The sequence below is a fragment of the Camelus dromedarius genome, chromosome 5 (assembly GCF_036321535.1).
Source record: "Camelus dromedarius isolate mCamDro1 chromosome 5, mCamDro1.pat, whole genome shotgun sequence".
NCBI lineage: Eukaryota > Metazoa > Chordata > Mammalia > Artiodactyla > Camelidae > Camelus > Camelus dromedarius.
This window is the reverse complement of record NC_087440.1, coordinates 53,223,647-53,241,232: the sequence shown is the minus strand read 5'-3', so window position 1 is coordinate 53,241,232 and position 17,586 is coordinate 53,223,647. Positions and strand designations below refer to the sequence as shown.

General features: G+C 32.8%; 1 protein-coding gene across 4 annotated transcripts in view; it reads right to left on the bottom strand.

Moving 5' to 3' along the window:
• Window positions 1–139: 139 nt before the first annotated feature.
• STYX (serine/threonine/tyrosine interacting protein) overlaps window positions 140–17,586 on the bottom strand; it is a 34,695-nt gene continuing 17,248 nt past the window's right edge. For 2 of the 4 annotated variants that reach the window (XM_010982927.3, XM_064485960.1), the window contains exons 5-11: window positions 16,920–16,980; window positions 16,496–16,532; window positions 16,037–16,076; window positions 15,896–15,946; window positions 14,041–14,113; window positions 6,017–6,110; window positions 140–3,708 (exon numbers count right to left, since the gene is read on the bottom strand). In XM_010982927.3, the coding sequence (XP_010981229.1) occupies window positions 3,635–3,708; window positions 6,017–6,110; window positions 14,041–14,113; window positions 15,896–15,946; window positions 16,037–16,076; window positions 16,496–16,532; window positions 16,920–16,980 (430 nt within the window). In that variant the 3' untranslated portion in view covers window positions 140–3,634. The remainder of the gene's footprint in view (window positions 3,709–6,016; window positions 6,111–14,040; window positions 14,114–15,895; window positions 15,947–16,036; window positions 16,077–16,495; window positions 16,533–16,919; window positions 16,981–17,586) is intronic. The other 2 variants (XM_064485962.1, XM_064485961.1) reach the window with 2 other exon arrangements.

Sequence of the window (17,586 nt, the reverse complement as noted above, 5' to 3'; positions counted from 1 at the left end):
GCTGTGTGGGAATAAAACTGGGATACTTTTACCTGGAAGACAAGCTAAATAAAGAAGTTCTGAGGCATAAGCAGTATAAATGAACTTTTCAATCTTTTTGAGGTATAATGGCACAACAGTTTTAATACAACCACCAATCTTCACAAAATAATTTTAATACTTTGTGCCTGAGCTAGCAGCATTTGCACTGTGACATTCCTATACATACATAAGCATTTTATCCAAGTACAAATGTTAAAAGCAGAGTAACTTAAGCAGTTGCCTATACAAAGGTAAATAGACACTGTAGGTTGTTTTTCTTCTTGAATCATTTTTGCTGCATAGTAAATTGCAATTACATGTCAGTATAATGTTACTGATCTATAGAATACACTTTGAATTGTGAGGTATGGCAACTCCCTATGAGAGAGCTAACATGTAAACCTGAATATTTTGAGTGAATTTTTTTAGCTGCCATGGATGGGTAAGACAAAAAAAATCCAGCATTCAAAGACCCTAGAAACTTATTTTTCTAATCAATAAAAAAAAAAAAAAACCTTTTAGTAACTTTCAGCTATTTCCTATCATTTCCTTTTTGGAGCACTGATGAATGGACAAAATAAATATTGAAATGAAGCTAAGTTTGTTATGAAATTATGGTTAAACAGTTATTTGGAAAAAAAAGTCCGCCAGGTAACTGCTCATTTACTTTACATCAAGTTGAGATTTTGATACATATCTCTATATTTGCATCCCAACTTTATAATTCAAGATTGCAGTTAAATACTTCTAGGTCACTTGAATTACCATGGTAATAAGACAATTAGAAACCTTATATTTTCTTTAAAAGGACATGCTTAACATTTTATGACATTACTTCTAAACTCAGATGAAGCACAAAATCCTCCCAAAACAAATATTCTACTCAGAAAGTTAAGTGGTTGAGAGTTGGTAGCAAAAGCTATCACGGTTTAACCTTTCCAACATAGATACAAATAAGTGCTGTTTAAATATTTATAAGAAATTAACACAAACCAATGAAATAAAATTAGAGAGTTAAAATATTGCCATTCCAATCTGAATATTTTCAATATTTATGTTTCATTCAAAATGGACAATAGTTTTTCTGTATTTTGATGTGATGCCATTTTAAATTCTGTGCCCAGATTAATATTTTATGTTTAAAATTGGGTGCTACATCACACATACATTATTTGAATATTCTAGAAAACAAATCATGATTGGTTAACTATCACAAAACAACAGTGGAAATAAAGGAATTATGGAAATAGAGCCCAAAAGAAGAATAGGAAGAGCTACCAGAAGAACTAGCTCAACATTAGGTAGAAGAATGGACCCAAGATAAAACAAACTTGCAGTGTTCTTATATGAAAAAAGAATAAACATTTTGTCCATACTAATTAGTACTCAAGAAGATGACAATCCCTTTTTCTAGTGTTTGTGAGAGACAGTCTTTACTATACAGTGCTGGGCAGGCACTTCAGTGACAACATAAAAGTTATAGTGGTTAGAAAAAGCGGAAAATTACCAGCTATAAATAAATAAATAACCAAACTTGTATTCATGGCCAGACTACTGGAGAGGATATGTGTATTTAAGAAATTAATTTAAAAAAAATCTTAACTGCCTCATTTTTAAGACCTAAATGTACTAGTATGAAGATCCTTTTAAGCAATTTTTGCTGAATGAAGCATCAAAGCTTAAGAGACTGCAAAAGAGACTTTGCTGATCTACCCAATAGTGATCTATATACAGGAAAGCTGTGTTATCTGGCACTTTACCAACTGGAATTTCAGAGCACTCAATGCAAATCTTGACTATACTAGACCACCACACCCAACGACCTAATCACACAACAGAATACGAGACCACGTGGGATTAACAATATGCTGTTGTCAGGGTGGTAAAACAGTAGAAGGGAAGGGAAATCAGAAAAGGAATACCACCTGGGTCAACAGGAATTAACAATAAAGCAATTTTGATTCACTTCCACTCTCCTGCTTTGCTGGATTAAAAAAGCTTACACTGTATTATTACATCTAAGGGAGGAAAGCAAAGTAGGTAACTTGGTGTAATAGGTTACCTTGCATAGTACCTATTGGTACTAAGGGAATGTATGGAAAACATTCCCATCAGTAGAGCACCTCCAGAGAGGACTGAGAAAAGTAAGATACAAAGAAGTTTTGTTTGTGCTACCCTAAGTCATCAACTATAAAAAGTTCAAAACACTCCTCTCCTCCCCAACATCATTCTTAAAATAGCAAAAGTTCTTAGAACAGTTTTTATATGTATAAATAAAAACATGGAGAACCTAGGATCCATAAAGTGACTCTAATGCAAATTATGGGGGGAAATTTGGATTAACTCAGTGTAAAGATTACATTGTATTGATTACAATACTAATTTTTAATACACCAAACTCTTCCATAATCACTTTCTCCAATAACTGCATCCTCAAAGAAAAGCATCTAAGTCAGAACAAACTGACAGAATCATTAAGACAGTATAAAATGGAGTAAATGTTCCATATTCCAAATAGTTTTACTAAGGTTTCTTCAAGCCTTAAAGACTTTCAGTTTGAGCTAATTTATGTTATAAAAAAAAAAACAAAAAAACAGAAATTGCAGGAAGATGTTCAAAACTTACCACTGTTCTACATACTAATTTAGAGGTCATGAGGATTTATTTATTTTTTAAAATTTTTTCTAATGAGGCAAGGCACTTTTCTTTTTTGGGCTTTGTTTAGAAAAAAATAGTGCTACATTGGTTTATTATATTTACTATTTAGAACCATTTTGGACAAAGAAAAAACAGTCTACATAACTCTGAAATGAACAAACACAACATTTGGCTTTTAAGAATGTTAAAGGAAAGTCACTTGAAAGTTTAAAACTCCTTGTTTTTGAGCATCTGGTATTATAAAGCAAAATACCTTCCTTTGTTCATTAAACTTTTTTTCTGTAGAATAAAATTAGGAAGGTAATAGGAAAGGAAGCAATACTTGGATCATGTTAAAGTAAGGATAGTTGGCTAATGTCATGATTTAAAGATTATTAATAAGGGATCAAGAAGTTTAAAAAAATAAAAGGTAATTAAGCTATTGAATTATACTAAAAAAGAAATGTGGCAGATCCCTGCCTTTGTTAATGTTTCTGTAAGAGGCTCCATCATAAAACTGAACTGTAAAATTATTTTTAAATATGTAGAACACAAAATGAATTTTTAGCAAATGTTAGGAAATTCTTTTGTTATAAATCACCTAGATTTTATAAACAAATCCCCCCTAACTTGCATTTTGTTTAAAGTAATAACATTATATCATACAAATAAATTTCAAGTATGAAAAGTGCGTTATTGCAATAATACCTCTTTGCAAGTCCAAAATCCTTGGTTTATAATAAAACTGTAAAGAATTAAAAAAAAAAAAAAAAAAGGAGTAAAACCATCAGTGCCATCTGTTGCAGAAGTCCAACCTCTTAAAATGTTGCTCAACAAGTTGCAGAGAAACACGTCTGGAAGCAACATATAACTGAAAAGAAACTAGTTGTGTTTTTACCATTTTACATTATTACTGTCTCTAGTATTTTCTCCTTCCCAAATAGAAATTCACATCCTCCATAACGTAGCTCTTGAGTCAGCCATTCTGCGCAGTCGCCACTTGCATGTTTCCAAAATCATCTTCTTCTTCATGTGTTCTCTTCAAACTGCCTAAAAGTTATTGCATGAACATAACATATAATGGGAACATAAATAAACTCATTCATTAGAATGTTACAGCTAGCAAAAGCTTCATTTTTCAGGAAGCGTTACCATATATATATGCAGTATGAAAATTCCATGACTTAATTTTTAGTAAACTTTCATAAATTCTCTTGTTATAAATTACCCAAATAACTTTTTATCTTTATGACAGCTTCCTCTTAAGAATTAAGTATGTCTTAGGTATTGCATATAATAAACATAAATTTTTTAAATCGTTTGAAAGTAGAATTTTAAAAGGGATAATGGGTACATAAATGTTTGGTTACCAAGTTCATGTTTTTTAGGCACCATAATCATGTAACTTAGGACATAAAATTTATGAAATTATATTTGTACAATTTTATTTCATAGATGTAATTATCTTCTTGCTTCCACAGATGCTGTCAAAAATATTTTCCCACTGAAACTGATTTTATTACCAACAAGTCTAGAGATGGGAGAAAGGAAAGCATGTAGCAGATAAAGAAGGGATTTTCTTCTATCTACTCTTCATATCAGAGTCTGCTAGTACAGGAACTTCCCACATAGAATCAAAGCTATCCCTATATACCTAATAGTTATAATCAAGAAATCTGAGTCTCAATGGAGGAAAATGAGAGAGCAGTTAAACAGGTAAAGGGTTTGGCTGTGTTATCTGCCTAACAATGGCATGACCTTATTAAACTTATGCCCTAAAGGTTGTGCTAAATCATGGTAATAATGTTAATACAGACAGAAGATTCCAGCAGGAAACTAAAGTTTCACTGTAAGATTAATAAAATAAGGAAAGACATATAGTACCAATGGAATAAATAAGAAAACATGCTAGCCGAAGCCTAAGTACAGCGGCTGTTAACAGTTTCAGATGAAGTGCTGCACCTGCGTTCTACTAAGGGAGGTAAAAAGACACAGGTACCTAATGCAAGGCAGAAAGTGAGAAGGTACAGATAAAGCTCTATGGATGTTCCCAGTAACTACAGACTGGAGGAAGAATACGTTAATCATCGTGTTTTCTTGAGGAGATGACATCTGAACCAAGTTTTTAAGGACAGACAGACTGAATGTGATGCTTTCTAGGTAGAGAATAGAAGACACACAGGAAACCATTAGTAGTTCAGTTTTCTGGAGTGCACATATAGAGGTATTATGAGAGATACAAATACAGATCAGAAGGGCCTTTAATTACTACCTGTGATGTTTTATGTGTTTTCTTCAGTAGGAATTAAGCCAATAAAGGCTTTTATACAGGAAAAATAGCATTATTAGAACTATCTTTCATGAAAATAAGCCTGGCCACAATGTACAGAACAGATGAAATAATAAGAGTTTGGATAGGAAGCCAACATGGATCTGAACTAGACCGAGATTAAATGTACTCTGAAAGAGGAAAGGAATTTTAGGTATCGAGAAAACAGACCCTCCCATTTTGGAAAATGATTAGACAGAAGTTGCAAAGTAGAGCAGAGTCAATGACAACTAGGAAGTTGAGCCTGAGGGAAGAATATATAGTATTATCACTAAGGAAATGCAATGCAGTACTGGACTTGTGGTCAGATCACCAGTGTTTAACTTCCAGGTCCAACACTAACTAGTTATGTAACCGTTCTTCCTCTCTTAAAAGGCTGTTGGTTCAAATAAGACTGAAAGGAACTCTGAGAGAGAAAAACCATAAATAAATGAATTCCATGAATGCTCCAATAAAAAGAAAGGGGACAAATAAGAGTAACAAGGTCTTAGAGAAGCAAGGTATATGCTGAAAGGTTTTTGAGCATGCTTGGATCATTAACTTTGAAAATGGGAGAGGGGGCACTCTGAAACAGGGAAGGGAGAAAGGACTCAATTATTTATGGCAAGAGAAAAACTGAGGTAGCTTACATTAGTCACCTTGCTTTCATTTATTAACCACCTTTTATTTTTAATAAGATCACCAAGTGTATTTACAGGACCTCATCTCCAGACCCCTCTTATTATTTTAATTTTTGTAACAAATTTTTATACTACTTAAAGATTTAAAACTCAGTGAAGTAGAATTCTGATCTTCCAACCAGCATATTCTAATTAACTAGGTACAGTATGTATACACAGAAGCTCAGTATCATATACATTTAATTATAAAATTAAAAATTGAGATTATTTTAATTCAATACTCCACCGAAAGTTTCCTAAACAATTTAAATTGCTCAATGTAATCTGTAATGAGCAAAAGATGTTTCTTCTCTTCTACCCTTCATACCATCATCTTTCTCAACTTTCTCCAAAAAGAAAAAATCCTTACCTGTGGTACCAGAATGAACAGATAACGACCTTTCTATCTGAAGTGGCGACATCATCTGTATTGTTAATTTTGCTAAATAGATGGCTTCATATTCCTAAAAAAGATTTTAACTAACTTTAATATTCATTTAAATTCTTGGATACCCAAAACATTTAAAAAGTGATTAATGTGTATGTTACTGGTATTGTTAGTTTATACTGAAAAATCTGATGCCATATTGCTGTAAGAGAAATGCAGGCTTAAAATTCCCATCTCATAACTTTACATTTACCAATGAGCCTATAAATCAAGCCAATAGCTTACACTAGGGTATCACACACTGAACTACCAGTCAGTATGTGTTCTCTGCCACTGGGGCATAAGCTATATGATCTCTGACTTCATCCTTTAAAACACACACATACCCTAAAAATCCCAAATGGCAATCTCATAAAATGATTATAAGAATAAGATAAAATATTTTAAAAATCAGATTACTATAAGGCATTTAATGGATTCAAGTTTATATTTGATCCTAACTCCTTAAAATCAATAATCCTCTACTTCCAGTTACAGATGGAGTAATATAAGCATTTATGTCCCTCTCCCCTTTCTGGAAACAAGCAATGGAGAACTCCTTATTTGATGAAACTAGGAAACATCCATACCCCCGAATATGAGAAGAATGAATAGAAAGAGAATTGTGATTAGGAAGGCTCATCAAGAGGGCTTTTGGGATCCTGGCAAAGGTTCAGTTTCTTGACCTGGGTGGTAGTTACATGGATGTTTATTTATACTTTATGCATTTTTCTATATGTATATTATATTTCACAATAACATTTTTTTAAAAAATGGAACCAGACTAAGATATGCACAGAAGATGCCTAACTGCAGATATCAGGCAGAGTCAGTACAGTTCAGAGTTCTCCAAAAAAGGTGGCAGACCTAAGACCAACCTAAGAAGCCTTTGCATAGAATGATAAAGTCAGGAAGTATGTGTGGGCTGTGGGAGGAGGCAGGGCATATTAAGGAAAATGTGAACATCCACACTCTCCACTCACTGAGTAGAGAGAGTCAGCACCAAGAAAAGTGTTAATGAGAAAGTCTCCCAAGACAGCTGGGAAAATTTAAGCTGCCTACCTTTCCCAACCACTCCTCTGGGCCCTTTCCCACTTTCCTGTTGGGCAAATACAGCTGATCTAGGAAGAATATCTCCAGTTCAAAGGTGGCCAATAATCCAAAAGGAACCAAAGTAGATCTTATGTAAAGACATTTGCGGGGGGTGGGGGATGGGGCGATGTGATAACCAAAAGTCATATAAAGAATACTGCATAAAAATTACCCCATGAAGCAGGTAAAAATTAGTAATAGTTCTCCATGAAATCAATGAGAATATGGCATTTCTGAAATAAGTTCAAAGAAGAGATAAAAGGACTCATGGAATAAACATGACAATGAAAGAGATGATATAACAACTATTAGAGCCCAACAAAAAACTGGAAGAGAGGACAGAAGCCCTACAGAAATAATGAATATAACAGAATCAACAAAGAGAATAGACCATACTGTGCAATTCTGGCACATTATCACCTACCCTTTTCTCCTGGATTGTTCCAAACAGCACACAAATATGCCATTTCCTACCATTTTAGAAAACAACCCCCCTCTTAATCCTAGTTTCCCCTCCAGCTACTGTTTCATTTCTGTTTTCTCCTAAGTATAATTCCTGGAATTACCTACTCTTACATTCACATTCCTCTCTCCATTTTCCCTTGAAATCTGAGCAATTATGCTTATCCTTCCCCTTTCACAAAAAACTGTTTCTCAAGGGCACCAGTGACTTCACATTCCTAATCTAATGTCAATTCTCAGCTCTTATCTTATTTAACCTATTACCAGCTTTTGAAACAGAGGCTCATTCCCTACCCTTCGAACACCTTCACTTGACTTCCCAAACACCAGACCATCCTGATTTTCTTCCTATCTCATTGGTCACTCTTTTTAGTCTCCTGCTTATTCCTCATCCCCCCAACCTTTACATGTTGAGAGTGCATTAAGGTTCTGTTTCTGAAATCTTTCTCTATCCACACTCACTTCTCTAGTGATCTCACCCAGTTTCAGGGCTTTCAATAGCATCTATATAGTGATAAACCCTAGATAGACGGTTCTTTCTTATGAACTCCGGGCTTATATGTATACCTGCACATTGTCTAAAAGCTCTCTTAATCTTAACATGACCAAAATCGACTCGATCTTATTCCCTTCCAAACTTCATGCAGTTGGGGGCCTGGGCGAGGATATAGCTCAGTAGTAGAGTGCATGCTTAGCCGGTACAAGGTCCTGGATTCAACCCCCAGTACCTCTATTAAAAAACAAAAAATGAAACTTCACACAGTTTTCTCCCATACAAGTAAGTAGCAGTTCCTCTTCAAGTACAAGTAAGTAGCAGTTCAGGCTAAAATGCTTAGATTGATCCTGATCTCTACATCCAATCCATCAGCAAATCCTGTTAGCTATACTGTCAAATAAATCCGGAATCTGATGTTTTTTCACCTCTTCTCCTGCTACCACTTTGGTCCAAACCAATATTCTCTTTAAACTCCACCACTGTAATAGCCTCCTAACTCATGTATCTGCTTCACCCCTTAGCCCAACAACTCCTACAGTATGTACACAGTATATTATATTCAACACAACAGCCAGATGATCTGAAGTTACTCCTCCACTTAAAATAGAAGCCAAAGACCTTACTTACAATGGCCTAAAAAAGCCTACACATGTGGCCCCTTTCCTCTCAGTTCTAATCTCCTACTATATTCCACTTGTTTACTCTGTTGCAGCCACACTGATCTTACACTTCCTTGAAAATATTATGCACACTTCCATCTCAAGGCACTTGCCTGTATTCCCTCTACCTAGAATGCTTTCCCCCAAATATCAGCATAGCTTGTTCTCTTAATTTCTCCAGGTCTTTGCTCAAATATCACTTCTTCAATAAGGCCTTTCCTGATCACCTTTTAAAAATGCAATTCACGTTGCACCTCTCTCCCTTACTTTTCTCTGTGACCCATTACCACCTGACCTACTATATCTTACTTTGTTTATTGTCTAATTCTCTCATTAGAGTAAGTTTCATGAGGTCAGAGATTCGTCTCTTTTGTTCTCTGCTTTACTGCTGCTGCCTAGAGCAGTTCAAAAAAATGTTTGCTGAAACAAAGCATGGAAAAGGGAAGAAAAGCCCTGAAAAATCAAATAAAAAGAAAGAGAAAAGAACAAGATAGGAAATAATTACAGAGAAAATGGCAGATACAGAAGACAAAGGGAACCAACATAAACTATGTCTCTGGGAGGGAAAAAAAGGCAAATGAAACAGAACAAAACAAAAGCCAAATACATAATGGAAGAAAATTTTCTGAAATAAGGGAAGGCTTGAATCTATAAGTGGTAAGAGCACACTATGATTCAGAAAAAAACTGATACAGAGCAATCAATAAGATGTATCCTGATAAACCATCCCTTCTGATCCAGACAACACTTCTTCCTCCCAATCATGTCTTCTAAGGGAGAAATTTTTTTTTAATTAGGCTCCCCTCAGACTTCTTTGGAGCAATATTCAATGTCAGGTCTGTGTACAGGCCTATAAGGGAAAAAGCATTAAACAAAAATTTTATATCTAGCCAACTGTCATTCAAACAAAAGAGCAACAGAAAAATACTTTCCAACATGCCAGGATTTAGGGAATAGTGTTCAAGAACTCTTCTTTAAAATATGCTCAAAGACAAACTCCAGGAGTTGAATTAAGAAACTAGAATCCTATTTAAATGCAGAACTAAGGATAAACAACTAGAAAATATGGTTATAGGACAGAATGTATATATTATAATCTGTAACAATGTAGAAAAAGTATAATCTTTTTGAAAAAGGAGGTGACAGGACAAATAACAGAACGTAGTTTAAGTAGATGATCCTGTGTTGGTCAATGCTATTTAAAACTGCGAAGTCCCAAGAGGTACACTATATAAAATATTTTTAAAGGTATAAGAGGTGGCTTTCAGAAGAACTAAGAGTCGTAACAACAAAACAGGTAGTGGGGTGGGGGGAAGAAGCAGAGGTATATAAATTTTTATCTTTTATAGAGCAAATCAACTGACAGTTATTTAAATGTGATAACTCAAGAAACATATATATATATATACTATAAAGTTATAATTGTGCCCATTAGATCTAAAAACAATTTATAAACTTAAAACTTATCAAAAGAATACAAACATACCAAAAAATTCAAGAATTTTATAATGAAAAGTTTAAAAAAAGATGTATTTAAAACAGAAAGCATGACATGAAACAAAATGATACACAAAAGTATATGTCATTTTTAGAACACGAAAGTGGATAAATTCACCTATTAAAGAAAAATGTTGGTAACAAATCAAATAGCAAAATTCAGCCATAGGCCGTAACAGGACATGCATCTAAAAGAAAGTGATTTAGAAAGGTGGAAAAAAATGAAATGAAGAAACTCACAAGGCAAATGCAAACAAACAAAATAGTAAGTATCATAATATTAATATTAAACAAGGTTAATGTCAAGGTAAAATAATTGAATGGAGAAATAATAAAGTATATAACTACAATGAAGATCTAACTTGAATTTTATGTACCATATAATACAGCACCAAAATTGGCAAAGAAACTAGAGGAAATAAAGAAAAAAATAAACAAACATAATATAGTAAAAGCATTTCAATTCACCTCTCTCAGCCCAAGTCAGATCAAGTGGACAAGTACAATCAGCCCTCTGTATGCACAGATGCAGAACCCACAAATACAGAGGGCTGACTGTATTATGCCATTTTATATAATGAACTTGAGCATCCTTGCATTTGGAACCCACAGTGGGTCCTGGAACCAATCCCCCATGGATACTGAGGGATGACTGTATATTGAACTTTATGCCCCAAAAACAAAGAATAAATACATCTTCTTTCCAAATGCACAAAAAGTAGTCATAATAACAGTTGTATATTAGGTAGGCCACAAAGAAAACATTAGAAAATAAATCCCATCACCTTTACAGTTTTTTAAAAAACTCAAAATGTTAAATGAAATCAAAGAATATCAAGTTATAACAATAAAAAAAATACTGCATAGCAGAATCTGTAGGATATGGCTAAAGCAATGCTCAGAGGATAATTCATAGTCTTGAATTCTTGAAAGAATGAAGAACTAAGCTTTCAACTCAAGAAATTCACGAAATAACAGAAGCAGCAAAAACAACAAAAGCTAAGGAAAGCACAAAGCAAGCAGAAATTCAAAAATAGAAAAATTATATAAACTAACCTTATCAAGGGAAAAAGCAAAGATATACAAAATTAGAAAAAAGAATGGAAAAATAGTCACAGAATCAGAAGATATTAAAAGAACACAAGACATTATTTTCCTCAAATCTATGTCAAATCTTATAAAATGAATGATTTTATAGGAGGTTATGAAACCATCCAGTGTCCTGAAGAGTATATACAAATCAGACTTAACCTATCAAATAAAGAAAGCTGTCTAAGAACTGGTCCACTCTCAAACTATATGAATGAAATAATGAATAACTGAATTAAGAAATCAAGGTCTGATGATTTCACAGGTATCATATATAACCAAAACATTAAGAAGCAGATAACTCCAATCTAATTTACATTGTTCTAGAGTATATAAAAAGAAAGCAAGCCTCCATTTTACAAATGAGAACACTGTGATAGACACCAAACCAGAAAAGGGTAGTACAGGAAAAAAATTGCAAACTAGTATCACTTATTCCACTAATTCCAAACTCTTGAAAAAAAGATATTAACAAATAGAATCTAGCAATACATTAATGGAACATCGTCTACCAAAACCAAATAAGATCTATTTGTGAAGCAATAGGATGATTCAAAATTAAGACATCTAGTATAATGTGTGCGATCCAATAATTCAATTCACCACATTAATAGCTTAAAGGAGTAAAACTACATAGTCATTCCATTAAAAACTTTTTTACAGCTAAAAATCAACATCTATTCCAGATAAAAACTCTATATAGGAACAGATGAACACTCACACAAACACATACAGTGTAATACTAGAAGCACTGACATTAAAATCAAGAACAAAGTACGAGTACTACATCACTATTACTTATCATTGTTCTGATACAATGACCATCTAATGAGAAAGAAGTCAAAGAAAACTAGAAAAGTGTCAAAATTATTATGATTCAGAGATGAAAACCTAAGATAATCAACTAGAAAATGTCTTAGATTTTTTAGGATTTAATAAGGTTGCCAATGGGTAACAATAAAAATCAATAGCTTCCCTATATACAAATAAACAATTAGAAAACATTCTGGAGGAAAATTTTATTTACAATGGGAAAATAAAGTATCTTCGGAATAAATTTCAAAAGAAATGCATATATTCTATACAAAGAAAACTTTATAAACACTAAAGGATATAGAAACTGACTTCAATAAATGGAACATACTCTTAGAGGGGAAGACTGAAAAATTTAAAGGTGTCAATGGTTTCTGAACTGTGAATGTAAAGATAGTATTATTAAAAACAACTACAGGACTCCTTCCAGTAAAGTTCACACCAAAAAATAAGTGTTAAGAACTTGCCAGGAAAAACCCAGAAAGAACATTAATGAGAGAATCCTCATTAAACTAAATATTTAATGTAAGTAATATAAATTACATATTACAGTTTTTAAAATTCTTTGATACAAGTGCAGCAATAAGTAAATCAATGGAACAGAATACAAAGTCAGAGAAAGACTCAAGTATAGATCAGAATTTGGTATATAATAAAAAAGGTATTTCAAATCAGTTGGCTAAAGATTTTCTTACTATACAGAAAGTCTTTATAAACCAGTGAGGAAAATACCAACAACTTGATAGAAAAATGCGCAAACCATAAGGAGTTGCCACTTCTACCACCTTGATGACAATGATTAAGAAGTTTCATGAAACACTTTTTGCTATTGGTATTGATTAGGGTATGGGTAAACACATCCTTGTTTCCTGGTGGTATAAGTTTTACATTATTTCAGCCTTTTTAGAAGCAATTTGGCAACATCAAGTTTCAAATGCCCTCTGACCCAGGAATTCCACTCTGATCCAGCAATTCCACTCTGATCAATTATCTTACAGGCATATTCACACATGTTAACAAAGATGTATCTACCAGGATATTCTTTCCCATACTGTTTAAAATCATGAAAGGCTGAAAACAATCTAAAAGTCCACGTATAAAGAAATGATCACATAAAACTATGATACATATATACACACATGCACATATACACATAAAAATATTATGCAGGTAGAGCAATATGTGCTGTTCTAGAATGATCTTCAAGATACTAAACAAGCTGAAGTCAAGGATATCACTGTGTGCCTTTTAAATGAATGAAATAAAAACTAAAAGTAAATTTAATATGAAAATGAAGTAAAATTTAACATTTGGTAACCAAGACAACCCATTTTGTAGTGCTCTTTATGTCTCTATGTGAGATTTATTCCTCCATAAGTGGATGGAATCAGCCAGAGCACATTCTTCAATTTATGATTTTCCTTCTTGGAAAAAATTAAATAAACTTATCAGATGTTCACAGGTTTATTTTATTGTCTCTTTTAGAGCACCTTCTAGGCACCATCAAAATGAAAAGAACATGGAAAAGATATAGCACATAAAATAGAAAAAGCTGCTAAATGTAATATACTTAGAATATAAACTCTCTTATGGTCTGTATATGTGATCAAAACAAAAAACTGAAGAAATTTCTAACATCAATTATTTTACTTTATACTTAACAATGTGCCTTTAACAATTTTTCTTCTTGTTAACAGCAGCTTTTAAGAAAATACTTTTAAATAGAGATGTAAACGAGAATAAAGAATGAAATTAGTCAGATTATGGCAATTTTTAAGTATTTACAAAATACTACAACTAAATTAAATGAACATAAGATTTTAATTATACTACTTTAGACTGAAAGAGGAAGAAGTTACCTGAAGTTGATGGACAAATCCAGCATTAGGATTAATACAAAATCTTCTTTCTTGAACGTAGGCAAATGCATCTCTGAAAACAAAAAAAGAAAACTAAGGAGATAATATTTTTTCATGAAATAACCTCAACTTTTCCAGAATTTATCTAAAACTGGAACTTATCTAGCAATTTATCTAAAATAGGAAATCATAATCATACAGTTTGTACTACAGAAAGGTAGTGAGTTGCAGTGGAAAAACTGACAGCATGGTAGGACTAAATACTGCAATTCCTTTGCTTCCCAGCTGTATGTCCTAAGAGACACTTCTCAACTTCTCTAAGCTTTATTTTTCTTGTCTATTAATTGGGGATTACAATAATTCGTATCTTGGAGCACTATTGTGAAGATGGAAGATAATAAGTATAAAACATCTTGTATAGCATCTGTCACATAGCATATGCTCAGATATTATCATTGGTTAAATGAAAAGTGTATCTACTTCCTTGTGTCGTTGAGATAAAAGTGCCTGGAATAGTACCTGGTATGTGGCAGAGACTCAATAAATGGAACTTATTTTCAGTATTTCACTTCCCCTTTTTTTTTTTATTGAAGTATAGTCAGTTTCACTATTAACAGTCTTATTGACATGGCACCAAATAATAAAGAGATACATACATAAAATATTGCCTACCAAGCATTAATCTTTTTCTATTAAATAAATAAAATATTTGTATTCAAATAATATTTTTTAAGAATACTTGAGCAAACTTTTCCATTATAATTTAAAGATAAAAGTAGCAAACAAACTAAAGCACTTGAATATCTACCATGTGTCAGGCATGTGGACCCAACGCTAAACATAGCTCAAATGGAGAGAGTAATGGGAAACATGACATAAGAATGAAGAGGTTGACAGGGGCATGTCATGTGAAGTTTCACTGGCCATGTTAAGAATTACTAAGGGTCAGAAACTTTTGAGAGATATTTAGGGTAAGGTGATATCCGATCAGATTAATCTTTTGAGAAAATAATTCAGAATGTGGTGTGGAGAACAGAACACACCAAAGAAGGAAAGAAACATGAGACCACTAAGGAGGTGCCTATTGGGAGAGTCCAAGGGTGACATGATTGGCGCTTGGATCAGGAGAGTAAATGATGATAAAGAGAAACAGCCAGACTCAAGGTATTTTTAGGACATAAAACAGACAGGATTTGGTAACAGGTCAGTTTGGGAAATGAGCAGTGCAAGAGAAGGCGGTATCAACGATTTCAACAGATTTCTAACTTGTACACCAAGACACACTAAGAAAGAAAATACTGTACACTGGCCAGCTTTTTTGTTTGTTTGTTTTAGGGTGAAAAGCTCATCAGCCTGGCCCCCTCCCCTCGTCTATGCAATATGCTTGGGAAAGATGGTTTTGGATAAGACAGAGTACAACGAATTTTGAATAGATGCTAAAATAATTTCTAGGTAATTTTTCATCCAACTACTGTTAAAGGAAAACATAATTAACCTTTTAAACAAAGCAAGCAATTATATCTTTGTGTAAGAGTTTTTAAACTCAGATTAACCATTCTCCAATAGTAAGCAAGCAGTTTCCCATGGATTATTTCAACTATAATTACCTTGGGTTCTCAAAATAACAAGAGATAGCACTAGCTCCATAAAACAACAAAATATTAGCCTAAGCAGATCTACACACGGTAGACAAGCTACAAAGATTAAGAGACTAATCACAGGATGTAAGGGTCTGCCTAATTAAACATAGACTAGATGACAGAATCAGATAAACTTCAAACTCCCAGACCATCTCCATTCAGCTTCATTTTAATGAGAATTTAAATTGTGGCTAGGTTTCAGAGTACTTTCTTACCTGTACTTCATTCCAAACGTTTCCATAATGTATGCAATAACAAAGGCAGCACTGAAGAGGGGGAAAAAATTTTAGAAAAAACAGAAAACACAACTCATTAATTAAATGCTAGAGAAAAAAAGATTATCTCTAACTTCATACCTCCTGGAGATCCCTGCATTCCCATGGACAAGAACTTTTCCTGAAAAATAAGAAATAGTTATTCTGATGGAAAGACATCTTATTCAGCAGCTAAAATATATTAAAACCATGTATCATACCACAGTAAAATATATCTTTTCTTAAACATTTTATATATGCAACCTGGATATTTATTAATTTTCAAATCTTTATGGTGTATTTCTATTAACTGTGTGGAGATTACAATAGACTTTTAGGTTATAGAGATTTAAAGCTGACTTAGAATTTGAAAATAGTTCTATGGGGATATTTAAGAAAGCCTACTCAAATGAAACAAGAAGTTGTGAAAATACAGATTTGGGAAAAGTCTACTATTTATAATTAAAACTTTCATATCCTGCATTTAAGACAAACACTGAAAAATCAACTGTAACAAATAATCTCCTAAAAATAAATGCAAGTAAAGGAAATATTATTTACCTCCACTTTGTAAGCTCCCATCAATAAACTCTTTAGTCTGAAGGCAAAATAAAATGTGTTGTAATAAAATATATGGTTAACATAAGCATAAAATACAAAATACATACAGTGAAACAAAATAAACTGAAAGTAATTTTCTGCTGATTTGTATGAATAAAAATTACCTTAAGTCAAAAATCTTCAAAATGCTGCAAATACAACTATTAAAAGTTTAAAGTTTTGTTTGAATTTAAGAAATCTGAAGTGTGATTTCTCAAATATATGGAGATGATAAAAAAGTTTTAAAAATAATAAATTTTCTTTAAAATATAATCCCACAATTTTCAGTCATAACAAAGTAAAAGCATTATAGGAGAAAATGAACCACAATTAAGAGGACAGATCTTAAAGAAAGTTTAAATGACACTAATATATTGATACCTACCATGGGGAAAAAACGTATTATATTTTCAACTGGATTATCTGCAATATCCAAGACTAAATATCTGAAAGTAGAATATTTTGTGATAAGCACACTTTCAAATAAAATTCTTCATATATAAAAAATACAAAAATTTCTTGGCAACCATGAAAATAATGCAAAACAACTTTCAAAATATCATATTTCCCAAGAACTAAGCCATACACTTTATACTGTTTGAAGGTATAGTGTTTACATCCTTAAATAACATGTTACCATTTCTCTGATATCTTAGTATAAAAAACTTATCTGCTTAAAATAGAAAAATCACAAGTAGGAATAAACCTCTAGATTAGAGTGGACCTAGAAAATAAAGACAAAAATTGACTGTTTTCCTTGTTGTTATTCTTCTATTTCTACCAACTTCCCTAGGACTACAAGATTCTTCTCTGGGCGGTCATTCACAACCCTACAGAGCACAATTCAGAGGAAACCCAAAGTCTGAGAGAGAAGGAACTAACTAAAATAGAAGGCAGCAGTCGATGGAGCATGAGGCAAATATTGTTTGAACTAACCTTGAGTAGAGCAAAGCATAGCCAGAAGACCACCTGTCCTGGAATTTTACACTTTGAAAAACCTTTAAAATAAGGCATTTTAATATACTAGACTTACTTTATTTTGTGAAAAACTT